The sequence below is a fragment of the Neophocaena asiaeorientalis genome, unplaced genomic scaffold (genome assembly GCF_003031525.2).
Source record: "Neophocaena asiaeorientalis asiaeorientalis breed wild unplaced genomic scaffold, Neophocaena_asiaeorientalis_V1.1 scaffold342, whole genome shotgun sequence".
NCBI lineage: Eukaryota > Metazoa > Chordata > Mammalia > Artiodactyla > Phocoenidae > Neophocaena > Neophocaena asiaeorientalis.
The window spans coordinates 2710789-2731103 of NW_020174037.1; the positions used below are offsets into that span (position 1 = coordinate 2710789).

The following is a 20315-nucleotide window of genomic DNA, read 5'->3' on the forward strand; positions in this document are numbered from 1 at the left end:
ACGCAGGGCACACAGGTTCGTGCCACGGTCCGGGAAGATCCCACGTGCCGCGGAGCGGCTGGGCCCGTGAGCCATGGCACCTTAAGGCTGGAGTTCCTAAAATCACTGCATAGAGATCATCTGAGGCTATTGCCTTAAGGAGTCATTAAAGAGTCTTAAATTGGGTAGAAAATGGAACGCCAGGGCTGGCAGGAGAGTCAACATACTTGGTGAACGGAGGTGCAAACCACTGATAACAATGCTGTGCCATATCACTCCAGTGCTTTATATTTGATGGTTGTTTTAAAGTTAAAGTAATAACGTCTCGTTGAAAAATTTTAAATCATTAAGTAGAAAGTGAAAGTGTTGTTCACCTGGGCCCACACCCAGGTGAATTACCTTATAAAGTTTAGAGACTTTTCAAATTGTTATTTCTCTTTATGTTCTTGTACAAATACATGGGCTAGGATTTGTGCAGTACTAAGTAATAGTGATGACCCTTGTCCAGTTTTTGATTTGAATTTTTATAATGTGTTAAGCATGCTGCTGATTTTTATATATATATATATATATATATCTCGTTAAAACATTTTTATTAGAAATGGTTCTGGAATTTCATCAAATGCTGTCTAGCCTCTCTGTGTTATCAAATCATTTTTTTCTCCTTTGACTTCCTAATGTAGTAGAATACAGATTTTCTTTTCTTTTTTTTTTTTTGCCGTACGCAGGCCTCGCACTGCTGTGGCCTCTCCCGTTGCGGAGCACAGGCTCCAGACGCGCAGGCTTAAGCGGCCGTGGCTCACGGGCCCAGCCGCTCCGCGGCACGTGGGATCTTCCCGAACCGGGACACGAACCTGTGTCCCCTGCATCGGCAGGCGGACTCTCAACCACTGCGCCACCAGGGAAGCCCATCTTTCTTTTCTGTATTTTTTTTTTTTTTGGCCGCTCCATGTGGCTTGCGGGATCTTTCTTAGTTCCGTGACCAGGGATTGAACCTGGGCCCTCGGCAGTGAAAGAAAGTGCGGAGTCCTAACCACTGGACCACCAGGGAATTCCCTAAATTTTCTGGTACTGAAATACTGCCTTCCTGCAGTGAATCCCACTTCATCATGGAGTGATATTCCTTTAATGTGCACCTGGATTTTATTGTGAATTTTTGCCTCAATATTTAGGTGCATTGGTTTGCTTTTATTATTTTTGTATTACTATTTATTGTTTGGGGCGTAAGCTTTGATATCTGTGCTACACTATAATGTGTTTGGAAATATACTGGTGAAAGTCTTACACTTCAGACTTTGGGCCAATTTAAAAAGCATTCTGATATACTGAATTTTTGAAGTCTCTTCTCTGGTTGGGTTGGCTCCTTTTCTTGGATTAATTTTGGTAGTATATGTGTTTCTAGACAATCATCTATGACGTTTAGGTTTACAAATATAACTATGAGTTGTACAAAGTAATTTTAAAATTATATTTTATTTTCCTTTACATTCGTGGATATTTTCTGCTTCTTAGTTATATTTGTGTTTTGCCTTCCTCCTCTCTTTTTTCTTGTTAGGCTAGATAGTGGTTTTTATTTAATTTTACATAGAATTACATTTTTAAAAAATAAGTGGTTCCTCAGGCAGTTTTATTGTTTTTTGATTTTTTGAGTCCTGATTTTCGATCGTAATAAAATTCTTTCTTCGTCTTTTCCTCCTTTTTCTTTTCATTGAGTTAGATGTTTCATTCATTTAGTATTATTTCTTGATTTATAAGAAGTATTACTATTTCTTGTTTATAATTTTCATAGAGCTATGAAATTTCCTCTAAGTACAGCTTTTGCTAAATTCCACATTTTACATACATAAGATTTTTAAAGTCACATTCTGTTGTTGAGTCTTTCTGTTTATCCGAACTTGTTTAGAATAATGTTAAAAAAAAATTTCAAGTGTTGGAAGATTTTGTTTTCCTTTTTCCTCTAGATATGCTGCTGTGTAAGTAGAAATGATAGACTACTTTTTTCTATTTGTAGTTTATAATCTCTTAATTCTGGCGTTAGAGATGCTTGTAAACCTCCATGGGCATTTGAAAACCTTTGTAAATGTCTCATATTTGCTTGAAATGAAAATGTGCTTCCTGTTTCCAGGATACAGAATTTGAAATGTGTCTCTTAATTCTATTAATTCTGTTATTTCTATCCTTAGTTGCCTTTTTCCATTTAACATATTAAATACTTATGTCTATCTCTTCTTGTATTGCCTTTTTTTTTTCTTTTCTTTCTCCAATTGGTGCTGTTGGGGTTGAGGGGGCATAAATATTCACGATCAGTCTTCATTGTGGATTGTAAGTTTTTACATTATTAAATGTTCATCTTTATTTATTTTGGCCGTGCCTTGCGGCATGCGGGTTCTTAGTTCGCCGACCAGGGACTGAACCCGGGCCCCCTGCAGTGGAAGCTCAGAGTCCTAGCCACTGGACCTCCAGGGAATTCCCTAAATGTTCATCATTAAAACTTTTCAAAATATAATTTATTTTCCTTTACATTTGTGGAAATTTTTTATTTTTGCTTTTGCAGAAATTTAAAGATAAGCTTACAGGCTTTTTTATCTTGAATTAACCATGAGTAAAATTTATCAAGATCCCTACTTTTCTTGATATACTTTTACCATATTATTACTTTAAAGATTTTGTGTCATTTTATGGTGTATCTCTTGTAGACAAAATGCAATTAGAGTTCATTTTTGAATCTAGTCTGGGAATATTTTCCATAGTAGTTTATTGATTTAACATATACACTTGACTAATTAATTTTTTGCACGTACTTGTATATGTCTACACACTTTTCCTTTGTTCTGTTTTTCACTACGTGGGCTGTGTTTGCTTTGATCAAAGAAAAGATTAAAAACTAGTCTTTTTATTTTTATTACTAATTAAATTTTTAGCTTTAATACCTCTGTTTAGTAACTTCAGAAAGAATACTATCAAGTATTCATATTTGTCCTTCTGTGAGAGTTGAGAATTTTCTTCCACTTACATTTATCCTCTAATGCCAACCACCCCCGCCTCTTTCTTTTTAACTTGTTCATTTTATAAAATGTATTTATTGAAGTATAGTTGATTGACAATGTGGTGTTAATTTCTGCTGTACAGCATAGTAATTCCTTTATACATATATATGCAGTCTTTTTGATATTCTTTTCCATGATGGCTTATTGCAAGGTATTAAATATAGTTCCCTGTGCTATACAGAAGGACCTTGTTATTTATGTATTCTATATATAATGGTTTACATCTGCTAATCCCAACTCCCAATCCATCCCTCCCACCTCTTTATTTTTGTTGTTATGCTTGAGGATTTTTCCCAATTCTATATAATTTTATTGTTATTATATGGAATAATCTATTGTATTATAATTGTTCCCTTTAAGGGATTGTAATTTTGTTTTGTAATTATTATAAATTGATCAATCTTTGTTCTAAATGTAAGTGGATTCTGTGTTCACATCCTCTCTTTACCTCTAAATTCCCCATTCTTGAGATCTCGATTTTGAACTTTCTCTTGGTTGGATATATTACATCACTGAATAGATTTTGAAGAAGAGTCAGTAAGTGCAGCATTCCCTGACTGTGCTGATTGGAAAATGTGTTATTACTTTTATACATGGTTGCGAATTCAGTTGGGAAATGAATACTTCCATCTTGCTCTCTCTTTCTCAAGCCTCTGTAGACATCCGTTCACTCTTCTTCCTCATTGAATGTTACTGGGAAGAAGTCTGTGGCTGTCTGACTTTTCCCCCCTGCAATTGACTAATTTTTAAATATTTTGATTTTGTAGTAATCAGTGTTCATCCTAGAAAACTGTACCTTTACCGAGATGTCTCAATTTTGATGATTCTGTTACTTTTCCCTGGAACATCAGATATTCCTTTATTTCGGGTAAGTTATTTTCCATCACAGATTTGAGCAAATTTTGTTTTGCCCTGTTTTGTTTTACTGTCTACTCGAGAATACCTTTTATCTGTATGTTGGATCTCTGTTTTCAAACTCTTACCTGTCATGTTCTCTACTTCCTTTCATCTACTTGTCCTTTTCCTCTGCATTTTGTGCAGTTTTTTTGAAGACTGTTTTCTGCATCATCAACTTTGATTCTGGTTTGTGGATTTTACCTCTTATTACTTTAATATATTTATTGGTTCTGCCGTGATAATTATTTTTGTTGTCAGTTTCTTTCTTCAACTGCCAGCTTCTCTTTTATCTCCTGCTGATGTCTTATCTTATCTTTGGTCTCTTTTTTTATAGTATCTCTGTTAATCGTTGTATATAATATTCTTCTTTGCCCTGTTCTTTCAAAATATATTGTTCATTGGTCTTTTCCATGCCATGTTTCTTTCTGTCACTTTTTTTGGCCTCAGTTCACTTTTTCTAACTTACTCATCTTCAGTTGGGACATGACTCTCAGAACTTTCTCTTGGCCCCCAGGTAGTGAGGATAATATCTCTCTAAATCTCCTCCTTAAATCCTGCTTAATTCTGCTTTCAGAACCTGAGTTTGGGTGTGGATGGACTGCCTTTCTTCTGTAGCCTTCAGCAATCTACAAGGGTCCTGGTTAGATGCCTAGGTAGGACACAGTTGATGAATCTTATCTCTGAACTCTGTGATTCTAAGTTTTAAGTCCTGCTTTAGATTTGAGGGTCCCATAGATCTACTGGTTTGGTGTGGCCAGTTTTTTTTTTTTCTTTGTTTATATATTCCTCTTTCTTTTCCTTCATCCAAGACTTCGTTTGCAGTTTGAGACAATTAGCCACCATTTTTTTCTGGAAGTCCCTTGGTTAGCTTAAAGCACATATCCTTGTTCTGAGGGATTTCCAAACACTTCTGTGTTTTCAGACGTTGATCCTTACAGTGGATTTAACTCAGTACTGCAGCTTTAGTGTGGTAATCAAATAACCACTCCAAGTTTGAATGTTTTCTGATAAGATTTTGTTTTATTATGGAAGCCTTCTGTCATACAAGAGTCTTGGGTCCTGAGGATTTACCCAACTCTTAGTATTTTCTTAGTATTTTCTGTATAAAATACTCCAATTCTTTCCTTTGTGCATTGCCACATCCCACTTTAGAAATATCAAGGACACCATGTCATGAACTGTTCTTAAATTATTAAGGGAGATGAATATCAGTATCAGCATTGTCTTGGCCACAGTATTCATTCTTTCACAGATATTAACACTGTCTTTTAAGGGTGTGCTCTTATTAGCTTCTGATGCTGGGTTCTGCAACTTAGTATTTTCCCATTAATTGTTAAATACGTGAAATATTTGCAAACATTAGTCTTGTCCTAGGCTCTTTAAAGACTGCATAGCTATTATTGTATTCATTCAATCAACAGGGCTTATAAGTAGGGCTCCCAGTGCGATGGAGAAGGGAACTCAGCATTCTAGCTGCTGGTCTCAGGGACTAGAGGGAAGATTTGAGCTTGATCTTAAAACTGGAGTGAGCATGAGGGTCCCCTTGAGGGCTTGTTAAAATACAGATCGCGTGCGGGGCCCTACCCCCAGGGTTTCTGATTCACAGAGTCTGGAGCGGAACCTGAGAAATTGCATTCCTAATGAATTCTTGGCCAGTGCTGCTGGTCTAGGGATCTCTCTTTGAGAATCATTTTCTTAAAGGATGGGAATTATGTGGATCTTCAAAATGTAGGTAAAAGTATTCTACAGGGAGGAAAACATGGACAAACATGGAGATCTCAGCAACCTCCTGATTTCTTAGTCGTTCTTTTTTTAAAGAAAAACTTATTTATTTAATTTATTTTTGGCTCCGTTGGGTCTTTATTGTTGCACGCGGGCTTTTTCTACTTGCGGTGAGCGGGGGCTACTCTTCGTTGCAGTGCGGTGGCTTCTCTTGTTGCGGAGCGCGGGCTCTAGGCTCGCAGGCTTCAGTAGTTGCGGCATGTGGGCCGAGTAGTTGTGGCTCGTGGGCTCTAGAGCGCAGGCTCAGTAGTTGTGGTGCACGGGCTTGGTTGCTCCACGGCATGTGGGGTTTTCCCAGACCAGGGCTCGAACCTGTGTCCCCTGCACTGGCAGGTGGATTCTTAAGCACTGCACCACCGGGGAAGCCCTCTGAGTCATTCTTCTCATTATGGTAAGGGACTCTTTCCTAAGAGACCCATATGGGGGGAATATTGAAAAAGTTAAATATGATTACTGGCCGTTCGGATGCATTTAGTTTTTCATATCCAACAAATGGATATAGATATCTACTAGGAATATAGATAAGTAAGGGATAAATATATAATATAGTATAATAGAAATGTATTAGTAAATGTGGTGAAATATTCTAAGTTGTGGTTGGTTTCAGGATATGACGTGTAATTTGAAATGGAATCTGGTGTCCACAGTATTCTGAAATTATTGGTCTGAGCCACTGACTGGCTGTGCCACAAGGAGACAGGTTCATTTTAAATGAACTGACCCTGATATTTCCAGACACCCCTAAGGCTCATTCAGCCAGCCTCTTCAGCCACTTTGTTGGCAGAGCACATTTTCCATAAGAAACAAGATGACGTTTCTCATGGGGTAGATTTGGTGGCTATAAAGCTACTACATAACCTTGTTCTGATCCCATGAGGGTGGATTCTGAGGAAAGACGATTCGGTGTTATGGATCTCGTTCTTCTGTGTATACCTTTGTCAGCAACCTTCAGTCTTCCACGTGTGTTTCCAAAGCAGGAGCGCACTGCCTGCATGCCTAAGGAGATCTTTGAACAGCCAAACTGCAGATGATGGATTTTGCACCTTTCCAGTTAATCTCCTGAGTATAGAATTCTGAGCAGAGGAGGAGACACTGGGGGTTATTCTGGAATCTGCCTCCTCGGTGAAGAAAGACTCTTGTTTGTGAGAATATATGGGGCGTGGACTTCAAGTGTGAATAACTATTAATGAGCTGAATAACATTTATAGAGTGTTTTTACTGCCGATTTCCTTTCTCTAATTATGGAATTCAACAGATTTTTTTTCCTGCTTCAGAGAGTATGTTCCAGAAGCCTTGGGCAGGTTATTTTTCCTGAGACCTTCAGTTTCACTATCTGAAAAATGAAGATATCGGGCCCCATTGGACGACATGGTCTTTGAGATCTCCTCTCTAGTGGCCACTAATGAGCTTACAGATAACTTTTAGGAGTGAATTCTTCTGTTTGAGTTAAAGAAGGCACAGATAATTTATTGTTTCGGTATTTTTTAGGGAAGCCAAGGAGAGAGAACTCTGTTCCTACCTAATTTCTTTATACTTTCCTCTACTGAAAAGGTTTATACGGTTTTGAGCTATCGGGGAGAATTGTTCCTCAGGCTTTCCAGAATCTTTGCAAATAAGAATCGAAAGGTTTTTTTGTGGAGGGAAGGCAACCAGATAATCTCAAGTGTAGCCCCAGGTGATGATTCCAAGTGTCACATCAGTTTAGGGGAGCTTAGCAGTGTTATAAATATGTGGGTAGAATGCTGCTGCCAGAGTACCTTCCGCTTGGATGGTGAGGAAAAAGCAAGGTGGCCACTTCCTCACGTATCAAGGACAGGTGGGGCCATGGAATTCCTGATATCCCAGCAGTCAGCCAAGTGCTGTGACGTGGCTTCATGAACTTTATGAGTTGAGTGGGAGCAGTGGTATATGGTGCTAAGTTCTGTTTTGTTTTGTTTTTCTGGTCATGGAGCCTCTCTGGAATTGCTTAGGTTCCTATATGTTTACTTTGGGTTGGTACCACTGGTTAATTTTCTCCTGGAAAGCAGGCAGGCATGCACACGCTCATTCGTCCCACAGATCTTGTCAGGGCCAGACCTGTGCTGGGCCCTGGGGATGTAAGAACCAAAAGGAACACGGTGCTCATCCTTTGAAGAGTGGTTTTGAGTAGCCTGGGGCCCCGTCACTTTGAGAGAAGATAATTTTGTATGTTGGAGAGGAGAAAATGTGCGTGATGTTTTTCATAGAAATTTTAGTTGGAGGCCACGTGCTAACTGTAGGACTTGACCATTTTTAATGATGTTGATCCCTTACCCACAGAGCCCACAGGGTCATCATCAGTGCAAGGGGCTTATCACTAAGGACAGATGGACCAGTTATAGTCCTTAATCTTGGATTTTTCTTGAAAAGTTTATAGTAAAATACCCAAATCAGAAAAATGAAACTAAAAAATCATGATGTCATAGGACAGGAAGGCTACTAAGATCATTTTGAACCATGGAACCATGGAATCTTTGCGCTGGAAGAGAACTTGCTGATCATCTAGTCCTGAGATTCCCCAGCCAGGACCACATGAAAGGCTCATAAAGGCAGGTGGCTTATAGGCAGAGACTGAAAATACCTAGAGACCACTTGTGACAGGGTTTCCATCCTCCACACTTTTGTCATTTTGGACCAGATCATTCTTTCTTATGGGGGTTTTCCTGTGCGTTGTAGGATGTTTAGCAGCATCCCTGGCCTCTACGCATTAGATGCCAGTAGCACCGCTCCCCCCGGCCCCACCCAGTTGTGAGAACCAAAAGTGTCTCCAGATATCCCTGGGCTGGGGTCTGGGGGGGTAAGATTGCCCCTGGTTGGGACCACTGCTCAGTGACAACATAAGGTTAGTAGAAGAATCTGACTCTCATAACCAATCTTTTTATGTTTGATTGGAATCTTATCACTCACAAGCTCTGCTTCATTCATTCAGCACATTTGCTGAGTACCCATTGTGTGAACTGTCCCCAGTGCTGAAGATATCAGTGTAAATAGACAGGTGTGGGCTTGCTATCAGGGTGCCTGTGTTCTAGCAGAGGGAGATAGAGCACAAACAAACAGGTATCATAGCAACAATGAAGGAACTTGCAAGGCAGCGTCATGTGGTAAGAGAAAGTCAGCATGGTCAGAGCTGTGGATAGGGGCTCGATTTCATGGGGATGGGGAGAGCGGGCTAATATTAGATGGAGTTGTGAGAAAGCCCCTTGGAGGATAGAACCTTTGAGCCCAGAATTGCATGAGGAGGAGTCAGTCATGACGAAACTAGGCATTTATTTGTCTCTGAATAATAATAAAAAGTGAGAGATGAATTAAGTCAGAAAAAAATCTTTCAAAATATGAGAAGATTTTGTAAAACACTCCTTTGTACAAAAAGGTTGACTGGCATAATCTAATCTCTTCATTTAGTGAAATGATCCAAGTAAAGGCTTCGAAAGACTTGTTCAAGGTGAAGGTGGCAGGTGGAGCCATCACACCTGCTGGGAATAAATTATTTTACTTGCTGGAGAGGCATTTCTGTATCCTTGTCTTTTTTTTTTTTTTTTTTTTTTTTTTTGAGCAGCCCAATAGTGAATAGGCTGAAAGACCTAAGTTTGTTGGGCAAAGTGAGATTTTCATTAAGGATTTATGGAACGTGGGGCTTGGCCAAGTACCTGAGCCACTGTAGTGTTTTCACATGGTGATAAATCCTACTGTTGTGTTGGCAGACAAATGTCTTAACTTTCTGCTAAGAAGTTCTTGAGGTGCAGTGATTTTTAGGAGTAAACTTACTTGCTGAGAGTAGATTGGAGACTGCAAGAGAAAAGGAATTCTTTAGCTATCGTGTAAAATAAAATATTCCTAATTCTTGGGTATCTGCCAGTTCCATACATAAGGACATAGGGTGTTTTTCCTGTTTTCTTGGATCGGGGTAGGAGAACCAATGGGTCTCAGTGGGCAGTGCCTTCTGCTATAGGTGGAGGCCAAGAGGAGGAGAAAAAAAATCACAATCTTCTTGAATAGGAGGACTTCACAGTGGTCACGATTCCTGATTCACACAAGCCCAGCCATTGTTTACCTTTCCAGAAAGCAGTCTGCTTAGGGCTTTCAGCCTGAGGGGGTAGTTAGATCAGGAACCATGGAGTGGCTATGTTTTGTCAAATATAAGAAATTGAACTGGAAAGGTTACTGCATCAGGGCCTTGTGTGCCACAGATATAGGCAGACTCGGGACAATTCTCATTTAAAGGAAGTGACTTGTCTGAATTTTCTGAGCACACCGTGAACACAAGGCAAAGAACAAATCTCAGAGGGATTAGCTTGGGACTTTTGTGGGCTTTTCCTCAAATAAAAGAGGTTCTTCTGGCAAAACTTTCTTCTACTTTCACCAGCCCTGGATCCTTTCGTTTTGTTTTTTGTTTTTTTTCCTCTCAGAAGGTAATAGAGAGCAAGGTGAGTCGTTCGAATGGTTTCTGGATTCATTCACTAAAACTGTAGAATTTAGACGTGGTGGGGTTGGCCAGACCTTCTGTGCCAGGCACAGATCTGGCTGTGAAGACATGCCCAAGGCCTGTGGTCAGCGAAGCCTTCAGACCCACCGAGGAGCTACTCAACGCGTGGTTTGGTCTTTCACGACATGGAGGATGCCTTTGACTGGAGCTTCTGCTTATCCTGCGTCTTAATCAGTTCTGTAATGAAGACCCAGCAGCATATCTGCAACTTCCCTTTAATTTTACAATTTTTATAATGAGAGTTCTTGTAGTGTGAAAAGTGTCTGTGGAAACCCAGGCAGCATGCTGCAGAGTCTACAAAGGAATACAGCGATTTTCTGTCTCTGCCGTTGGGGTGAGGTTTGGCTCTAGAGGAGAGAAATCGGGTCTCTCTTGATCTCCAGGCTCGGGCAAGAATGGCTTCAAGGTTTCCAAGGAATTTCCTGATGGACCCACGACATTTCAGAGAATTCATTCAACCCTAAGAGTGGTTTTCGCTCATTTGGAAGAACCAAATGAGCTGGGATCTCATTTGTCGTGGTTGCCTTTTGAGAATTTTAGCATGTGGAGGCGTCTCCATTTTGTTTTGTTTCTCAAGGAGAATATTGTCAGGACGCTTCTCAGAATTGGACTTATCTGGTGAACTGCAGGTTCCCCTTCACAGACAATGAAGTCTAAAGCTCCTGAGATACCACCCTGCTTCCTCCCTTTCTTTTCTAGTCCCTTCTCTCCTCTTTTATCTCCTTATTCAAATCACACGCTTCCTTTTCTAAGGACAGGAGAGCTGGCAGGCTGCCTGTTGGCCTGTTGGCCTCAATTAGCCTTATATCATTGCAAAGGAATGCATGAATTCTCCAGAAGGTATGTACTATCTCTTTCTGTATTAGACACTCACTACCTGCTTTCATAACAGGTCACTCAGCCAGAATGGCTTCTTGTTTACATATCTGATATGTTTTTGGTCATTTGGATTAGATCATCTCATTTTAATAATGATCCCCGAGGTTATCTGTTATGAAATATTACTCCAACATGCTCTGTAAAACTTGATTCAGGAAAACAAAGCTAAAATAAGAGAACCTGAAGGCTAGCATCCTTGGCCGCAAGGTGACTGGGGTTATTAGTCTGCAGATTGCCTGCTTCAGACTCTGTCCCAGAGATGGAACAGAGGCCACACACGGGCATTGGCAGGACTCAGGCTCGCGTGGTATTTCTCTGCTACTATTTAAATTCAGTCTCGTCTCGGGGGTTACATATGTGATTGCAAATTAATCCTTTCTCTTCTGAAAATTTGGTTTTGAAGAACAGCTGTGTCTCCCTTCTGAATTCCTTAATTATTTATCCTCCCTGATATGTTAAACCTTTCATTAGTGTGGTGAATTGCCAAGAGTACACAGAACTGCTTAGATCATGTAGCAAACAGTATAAACATTGGATAGGACATTTGAAGACACCACATGGTGAGCCAGGATCTATAGTTGTACCAAATGTTGTGGGATCAATGTAGGTATCTTGTTGTTGGAAGTTCTTTGTTGGTTTACTTTGTTGGCTTATTTTTTTTTAATCACTATAACATGGGAAGAGTATGGATGTCATTTGTACTTATTCAGAAGTGTTCTAACAGAAGTGTTAAATTTGGAGGGCACATGCCCCTATCTGAGTTCAAATTAAATCAAGAAAATTATTTCACATATACGTACACGTATGTATGTATATATGTATGTGCAGAGGACAGAGGCACCCTATGATACAGGTGTTTGCATATATATGCATGCCTGTGTGTATATCTACAGTCTGTATTTGCATTTGTAAGTGTGATTCCATAACTACTGTTCCTTTTCCTGAAAGGAGATTTCTACCTTCATTTCTTGATCCAGTCCTGTTTGGAAAGATGCTTTAAATGATTTTTAAATTAGAATTCCCACTTCGACCATGACAAGAGTAAATGATAAGCAGTGATGTACAACACGTCTTGTTGCTGAGAGTAGCAACCCACACTCACAAGTGGATTAGTGATTTTTTTTTCCCCTCATCTTTCATCCTAAGCATGAAAATTCTTCTTTCCTCCCAAACCACGTTCCTGGGGCTTGAAATAAGAGATGTTAACTTCCCAACACACCCCGCAGCTCTTTGACCTCATCATAGCAACAGTTTCCGATCTCAAATACATTTGTAGAATGATCTTTAAGTTCCTGATTTTTCTGTCTTTCTAGCTGAACGGTGCCGAAGTTTATGCATTCCACTAACTGATAATTGGTTTTTCCAATCATGGGAAAGGAAAGTAAGAAAAGCACGGACAATAGGTGCTCACTAAAGCCTTTTCTTAGAATTGTGATTCAAGAGAACCGAGGAGTTCAGTGTCTTACAAATGAAACTAGGTTTCTGGAGTGGACATAGGAAAAGCATCTTACGGTGTTTCTGGTTCTATTTCTCAAAGGCTTTGAAGCTTATAATTAGTTGCTCTTGAATCCCTGTGGCTGTGGTGCTTCACAGCTTTATTTCTGGTCTGCAGTCCTTCAGTCAGAGAACAGGGTAGGTCCAGGCAAGGCCTGCACCTTTTCATTTGGACACTTCCCGGAGACAGTTGGGATTTTGACTTCAAGACCGTGTTCGTGCTCCATGCAATCCTGGAGAACAGTGCTCGCCGAGGTGACCCAGGTGAGGGTTGTGGTGGCAGGATTGTAGGAGTGCCGTCAAACACCCAGGGCGCCTCCCTTCTCCCCTCCTGTCTGGGCAGTGAGTGGGGAGGACACATGATGAACCTGTGGATTGTCCCCTTTCACCTTCACAGGAGGAAAATGGAGGCATAATGGGTCTCTGAAATTGTGAACACAGAAAGTGGGTGGGCAGACGGTAGAAATTAAAATTGGTGGGTTTTTTTAAGTTGAAGTGTAGTTGATTTACAGTGCCGTATTACTTTCCATTTTTTAAATTTATTTTTTAATTTTTTGGCCACACCGCATGGCATGTGGGATCTTAAGTTCCCGGACCAGGGGTTGAACCTGCGCCCCCTGCAGTGGAAGTGCAGAGTCCTAACCACTGGACCGCCAGGGAAATTCCCTGTGTTACTTTCTGAAGTATAGCAAAGTGATTCAATTATATATATAGATCTACTTATCTATCTTTTTTTAGATTCTTTTTCCGTCATAGTTTATTACAAGATATTGAACATAGTTCCCTGTGCTATACAGTAGGACCTTGTCATCTTTTTTTATATATATAGTAGTTTGATTCTGTTAATCCCGAACTCCTAATTTATCCCTCCCTCCCCCTTCCCTCTTTGGTAACCATAAGTTTGCTTCCTATGTCGGGGAGTCTGTTTCTGTTTTGAAAATAAGTTCAAAATTGGTGTTCTTAAGATTGAGGAAGAGCAGCTGGTGGCCGTTCTCTCCCTTTCCCCCTTCTCAGCTATATATTCCCAATCCTTAACAAGATCTCTGGATTTTCTTTAAATATGTCTTCAAGAGTTTGTCCAATATGGAAAGTAGGGTTTGGGGTTTCCCATCAAAACCCCACCTCTCGAGAACTCTAGACTTATCCATGTAAATTGCACGGACCAACACGTGGCAATCAGTAGTGCAGAGTCGTGGATAATTAGTATGGTCGTCTAGGGGTTTCACATTAGGAGGACTAATCACATTAGGTGCTAGCTTATTTGGGAACGAATCCATTTTTCACCTGCCTGCCAAGGCCTCATCATGGGTGGTGTCGCGAGTCTAGTCGTCCGATGCCTGTTTGACCTTGAGGGGCCTGGAGATATTGCATTGGGAGTAGGAGAAATCTCATGACCTTTTGAAATAGCATTTCTTTCGGTTAGTTCAGAAGCTTCCTCTTTGGCTTTTGATTTTGCTGATTTGGTCAGTGGGAAAAAAAAATACTGCTAATCTCATTATTGCAGTAGAATTTTTAAATAAAGTAAATAGATAGGAGATCAAGGCTTTTGACTTGAAATCGTCATTTGGTAGCAGCTCAGTGTCTGGTGTAGCCTTTTAGGGTTGCTGTTCTTTCTCGGTTGATGAAACAGTCAAATATGCAAGAGAGTATTTTCTCATCTTTGTTCCCATCTTTGTTGTTGGTTTCTCAGAGGATTACCATCTGCTGCAAAAACATCCTCGAGTTGATGGATGGGTCATCCTCAGGTCCAGCTTTCTTTGTCTCTCTCCTCCCCTGTTCCCTCTCCGCCTCCCTCCTCTCACTTTTTGCCCATGTGTACGTCCTCAGTCTCATAAACACATCAAGTTTCTGTGTCTTTGATTGTTTAGGCCATGCAGGCAATTTCTGTTTTCTTCTGTCAGCGTCTCCAGGAGCAATGTGTGCACAAAGACAAAATGGCTTTCAGAGGAGGCTACGTCCTCATTTGAGGACTCGGTGCAGACATCCAATTGAAGGCCATTCAGTGGTAACCAGACACTGGTTCTCTCGGCAGCCTGGAGATTAACCTCTTCTAAGGCTCCGTGCTATTTTTGAGGCAGAGTCTGCAACAACATTAAAGCTAGAACCTATTAGGAAATCACTTTCATCATCTCTTCTTTTTCCAAATCAGGGGCTTTTTTTTTTTTTTTTTTCCTGATCTCCTAACCCTTTAATCTCCTTTGTAGCAGAACAAGGAGACCGTTGGTTTGTTTGCATCCAGCGAAGTTTGAATCCTTGCTAAGAGCTTCGGAAGACACCAAGATATTAGAGAACCGTGCAGAGAGATGAATTTCATCTCGGGGTGGATGACTTAATGCCAAAGGTGCCCTGCTTTCCTTGGGCAGAACTGTCATTTTTTTGGTGGATGTTGTGCGAACTAGGCTCAAACTTTCCAAAAGACACAACAGCAGAAAGCCTTTTGTTGCATTATTTCTAAAGGCTTGAAGTTTTGAAGGGAAGAGATTTTGTTTTGCTCTCGGCTACACAATGGAGCTTTCAGAGAACCTCTTTTAAAAGGAATAGCTACAGCCTTTGTGTTGAAGGGTGTGCCTGTTGGCAGGGTCTGCTGATGCAGACAGACTGGCTGGTGATTAACAAAGGTCATTAGACTTTGGAATCTGGCAAGCAGAGTCGGATGGTATGTCTTCTGTGTGTGGAAGGACGACTCCCAAGAAGCCAAGGCATTCTGGAGGTTCCCCCCTCCAGCCCACCCCCAAAGGCAGCTGGAGAACAGGGTCTGGTCCAGGAACGTCCTGCGGTAACCAGGGCTGTGCTGGGATGAACGAACTAGCCCATCAGGCATGGGATAAAAGAACCTTCGGAGATCCTGGTGAATGACATTTGAGGAGGAGAGAGGTGCTGCTTTTTCGGGAAGGAGTGAAAACAGTTCCTCCTTTGTTGGGAGGAGGAGGGCAGAGGAGGGGCCCAGGCTGCTCCTCTCCTGTTGCCTCGGCCCGGCAGCCTGGCAGCATCCATCCCAGAGAAGCCATGTTGTGCTCAGAAGGGAGGCTCTGAGCTAAAATGGCCGCTCCTAAAGCTCAGAGGACTAGGGCAGCTTAGTGAGACTTAGAGCTCCAGTGACGCAGGAGCTCCTATCTCTTGAAAGTGTGATAAACACATTCAGCAGAGCTGTGGCTTGTTTGGCTGAGATGAAAGGACTAAGCTGGGGGGATGGGGAGCGCACACTGGATGGTCTGCCTTTGTGCCGTGAAGTGTTCTAAATGCAGGCGTCGTCTGCTATGGAAAAATTTGTGTTCAGGTCTAATGGGCTGTGCGAAAAGGAGAAGTGGGGTGGGGCCTCGGTGACGGCTGTAATTTGATCCAGAGCTGATAGCAACCTCTTCCACACAATTTGGGTTGGTGCTGAGACAGAAAGGCTGGTGTGGCTGGGAATATGGAGGCTGAGTTAGCTGACAGGGACTCTGGTGCACAGTTCAGGGTTTATTGAAAAAAAGGAGAAATTGCTGGGTGAAAGGGGAGAAGGTAAATCTCTGTGTGTCTCACTCTGCAAGCTCAGGCTGTCCAGAGCTGGACTTGCCAGGAGTTATTTTCACAGGAGCATTCTTTCAGAGAAAATCCTCCTGCCCTAGCTCCTTTCACTGCATTGACAGATTTCTCCACTGTATTCTTCCTGCAGAAATCATTGATCTTTTACAATAAAAGTATAGAAAGTTGCTGTACGATCAAAGTATCGAAAGATTTGGCTTGTGGCTTTTGTTCTTGGACATCTGGTTCTAGATTACAGTGACTCAGTAGAGTTTGCTATGAGCTCAGTGAAGTAACTCAGTCATTAAGATAATAACTGGGTATCTCAACTTAAGATAGGAAGGCGTATGCCTTCTCATACATTTTTAACTTCTTAATGGTGGGCCGCTCCATTGAGTTCATGTGAAGCTATCTGTATCTTTCAATCACACAGTAAATAGCAAGACAGAGGCAGCCGGGCAAGTTTTACTTTATTCTGAATCAGGTTCACTGCTTGTTATGGCCAAGTATGCACTCCACATTTGTAAAGGGGAGAAGTAGAAAAAGAGAAAGTCCTGCCTTAGAAGCCCTTCTTCCAAACCACGTGCATTTCTGTGGCCTTAGTGTAAATCGAGGTACCGAGGTGCAACCTGAAGCTAGAAACCGGATTGTCATCTAAAGTTGGTTGTTTAAGAATCTCTTGAGAAATATTTTATGACCTAATTAGATTGGAGAAGCTGTTAGGTTGTAATTGGTAGGTAGTAAAAAGCAAATAACCATTTAGCTCATGAAAAGAAAAAAATAAACCGTTTAAAGAAGGGAAGAAGGAGGTGTACCGCAATATCAGTTAGGAGAGGAGAAGAATAAAAAGGTACAATAAAAGCTTTTCCTACTGCCACTCAGAGATGCAGTACTGTTTCACCGTTTGGTGATAAAACGTCGATGTTTTATAGTATTAAAACAGCTGATGAAGAGTGAAGTTTGTCCTTTCTTCTGTATGGGCCACCTCTTTACTTCTGAGAAGATTCTGGTTCAAAAATAAAACTGGTCCCAGCCGGAATCAAAGTCAGTATTAACCTACCAAGAAATCTGAATTCAGTCAAGAAATTCAGAAACTACTAAAACTTTTGACGTATTAGGGGTTTCTTTGGCACATGGCACTTGCAGATACATCAAGCTAGAAAGAGTTTACCTGGTTTTTTCCCCCCTTCTTTGAAGTAAGGAAGTCAAGGACACCATCCCTATTATGTGTGATTTCCTTTCTTTGGCCAGTGTTCCATCTGACAAAGTCCAGTGAGAGGAAATGGCCGATATTGGAATTTCTTCCATTAATGGACTTGTAGCCCCAGCAGCTTGGGGTACGCGATGAGCGCAGGCCTTAAGGTGTTTCGTCTGCCTTCTGCCACCGCAGGTTCCTAATGTGAGAGGGTAGACCCAGATGATGGAGGTGCTTCAGTGCGATGGCTGTGACTTTAGAGCCCCGTCTTATGAAGATCTCAAGGCGCATATCCAGGATGTCCACACGGCATTTCTGCAGCCGACGGACGTTGCCGAAGACAATGCGAATGAGCCGCGATCTGGGTCCATGAATGCCAGTAACCAGACGGAGGTGGAGTTCTCGTCTATAAAGGATGAATTTGTGATTGCAGAGGACTTATCAGGTAAATCTGTCCTAGGCTCGGCATATCTGATGTATTTCACCGCCCTCATCTATTTTGAGCCTGTAGCCGTGGTTCTTTTTATTTGGACAGGAGAGTAGGACTTATTGGTGGGCGTGAGTAAGGAGGGGACGGTGTCAAGGCTGTCATGAGTGCAGGGTCCGCCGCTTGTCCAGAGGGCCAGGATTACAGATGTATTTGACCTCACAGCCATCCGGGATGAGCTGCTTTTCTGCCACCTTGTTTTCAAATTCATCTGCATTAAACTTAGTAAATGCCCACTTCTTGGAGATGTGGCTCTTCTGGTGGCCAGGGAACTTGAACTTGGCCCTGTGGAGGGCCTTAATCACATGCTCCTTGTTCTGCAGTCTGGTGCGGATGGACCTTATGACTTGGCCAGCGTGGACCCTGGCCACTGTGCCCTGGGGCTTTTCAAAGGCACCGCACATACCTGTCTGGAGCCTAGATTGGGCACAACATGGAAAGGGCTGTCTCCAGGGTCCCTTAAGGCAACCAGTACAGGCAACAGGCTGCATACACTACCGAGGAGCCTGTAGCCGTGGTTCTTGACGTGCACGGTTCCTACAGAGTTTCTTTTTTTTTTGGCCACGCTGCAGGGCTTGTGGGACCTTTAAAGGTTCCCCGACCAGGGATTGAACCTGGGCCACGGCAGTGGAAAAACGCTGAGTCCTAACCACTGGACCGCCAGGGAATTCCCACTTGTGAGCCATTTTTGTGGTTTGGGCATCACGTTTCTCTTCTTGAGTAGCCCAGGTTATTGTTCTTTCAGCTTCCTCTGTTTCTTAGCTTCCTTTCGGTTTGGAGCACAGGGGAGTATCTTGGAAAGTTCTAGAATGAATATTGCAGTTTGTGAAACTTGCATTTTCATAGCTCTGTGGCACATGAATCGAGATGTGGAGACTCTTGCACCTGAAGCCGAGCACTGCCTTCCGTCCGTGAGAAGCAACGTGTTTATGTTCGTTAATGCTTCGTGAATACTCTTCAGGGCCTCATCTTGAGATGTTAGGCTTTTTGAATGTGATGTTTATTAATGAAGGATAATTGAGAAGAAAATGGATTTGCATGACTGAATTTCTTGACTCGCTTTTGCTATGCTTTTCTCTTCCCACTTACCTTATGCCTTCTCTTTAGGTCAAAATGCAACTGCATTGGGGACCGGAAGTTACTATGGCCATAGTCCAGGATATTACGGTCAGCATATTGCCTCTAATCCCAAACCAACAAACAAGTTTTTTCAATGCAAGTTCTGCGTACGCTACTTCAGGTCAAAAAACCTCCTCATTGAACACACTAGGAAGGTCCACGGGGCTCAAGCTGAAGGGAGTTCGGCGGGACCTCCTGTTCCAGGATCCTTCAATTATAATATCATGATGCACGAGGGATTCGGAAAGGTCTTCTCTTGCCAGTTTTGCACATACAAGTCACCAAGGAGGGCAAGAATAATTAAGCATCAGAAGATGTATCACAAAAACAATTTGAAGGAGACCACTGCTCCTCCCCCTGCCCCTGCTCCGATGCCAGACCCAGTGGTCCCACCCGTGTCCCTGCAGGACCCCTGCAAGGAGCTGCCGGCGGAGGTCGTGGAGCGCAGCATCCTAGAATCTATGGTCAAGCCTCTGACCAAGTCTCGAGGCAACTTCTGCTGTGAGTGGTGCAGCTATCAGACCCCCCGCCGGGAACGCTGGTGTGACCACATGATGAAGAAACACCGCAGCATGGTCAAGATCCTGTCCAGTCTCAGGCAGCAGCAGGAAGGGACTAACCTGCCTGATGTGCAGAACAAGACCGCTCCCAGCCCCACGTCTAACTCCACCTATCTGTCTGTGAATGCTGCCAGCCGGGAGCTACCCAACACGAACGTCTCCACCTTCAGGGGCTCCATCGGCAACTCCATCATGAGACCCAATTCTTCTTCCGCTTCCAAGTTTTCGCCCATGTCTTACCCTCAGATGAAGCCGAAGTCACCTCACAATTCTGGCCTCGTCAACTTGGCGGAGAGATCCCGTTACGGAATGACTGACATGACCAATTCTTCTGCCGACCTGGAAACTAACAGCATGCTGAATGACTCTAGTTCCGATGAAGAGTTAAATGAAATAGACAGTGAGAACGGCTTAACTGCTCTGGATCATCAGACGGCAGGCATGTCCGCGGAGCAGTTGATGGGCTCAGAGGGCAACAAATTATTGGAGACCAAGGGGATCCCATTTAGAAGATTCATGAACAGGTTCCAGTGCCCCTTTTGTCCGTTCCTCACCATGCATCGACGTAGCATCTCCCGTCACATAGAAAACATCCACTTATCCGGAAAGACAGCCGTCTACAAATGTGATGAATGTCCATTTACTTGCAAGAGCTCGTTAAAACTTGGGGCTCACAAACAGTGTCACACGGGTACAACGTCAGACTGGGATGCCGTGAATTCCCAGAGTGAAAGCATCGCCTCTCCGCTGCACGAAGGTGTCGTGTCTTACGAGAGCTCGAGCATCAATGGGAGAAAGTCGGGGGTCGTGCTGGAGCCCCTGCAGCAGCAACAGCCGCCCCCGCCGCCGCCGCCGCCCCCGCCCCCGTCAC

The 20315-nt window shown here is 42.5% G+C and overlaps 1 protein-coding gene and 1 pseudogene across 1 annotated transcript in view; one reads left to right on the forward strand and one right to left on the reverse strand.

Moving 5' to 3' along the window:
* The window catches only part of ZNF462 (zinc finger protein 462), a 141821-nt gene that overhangs the window by 40221 nt on the left and 81285 nt on the right, over positions 1-20315 (forward strand). The window contains exons 2-3 of the mRNA XM_024753684.1: positions 17474-17723; positions 18873-20310. Of these exons, the coding sequence (XP_024609452.1) occupies positions 17501-17723; positions 18873-20310 (1661 nt within the window). The 5' untranslated portion in view covers positions 17474-17500. The remainder of the gene's footprint in view (positions 1-17473; positions 17724-18872; positions 20311-20315) is intronic.
* LOC112405344 (uncharacterized) lies at positions 18207-18304 on the reverse strand (annotated as a pseudogene).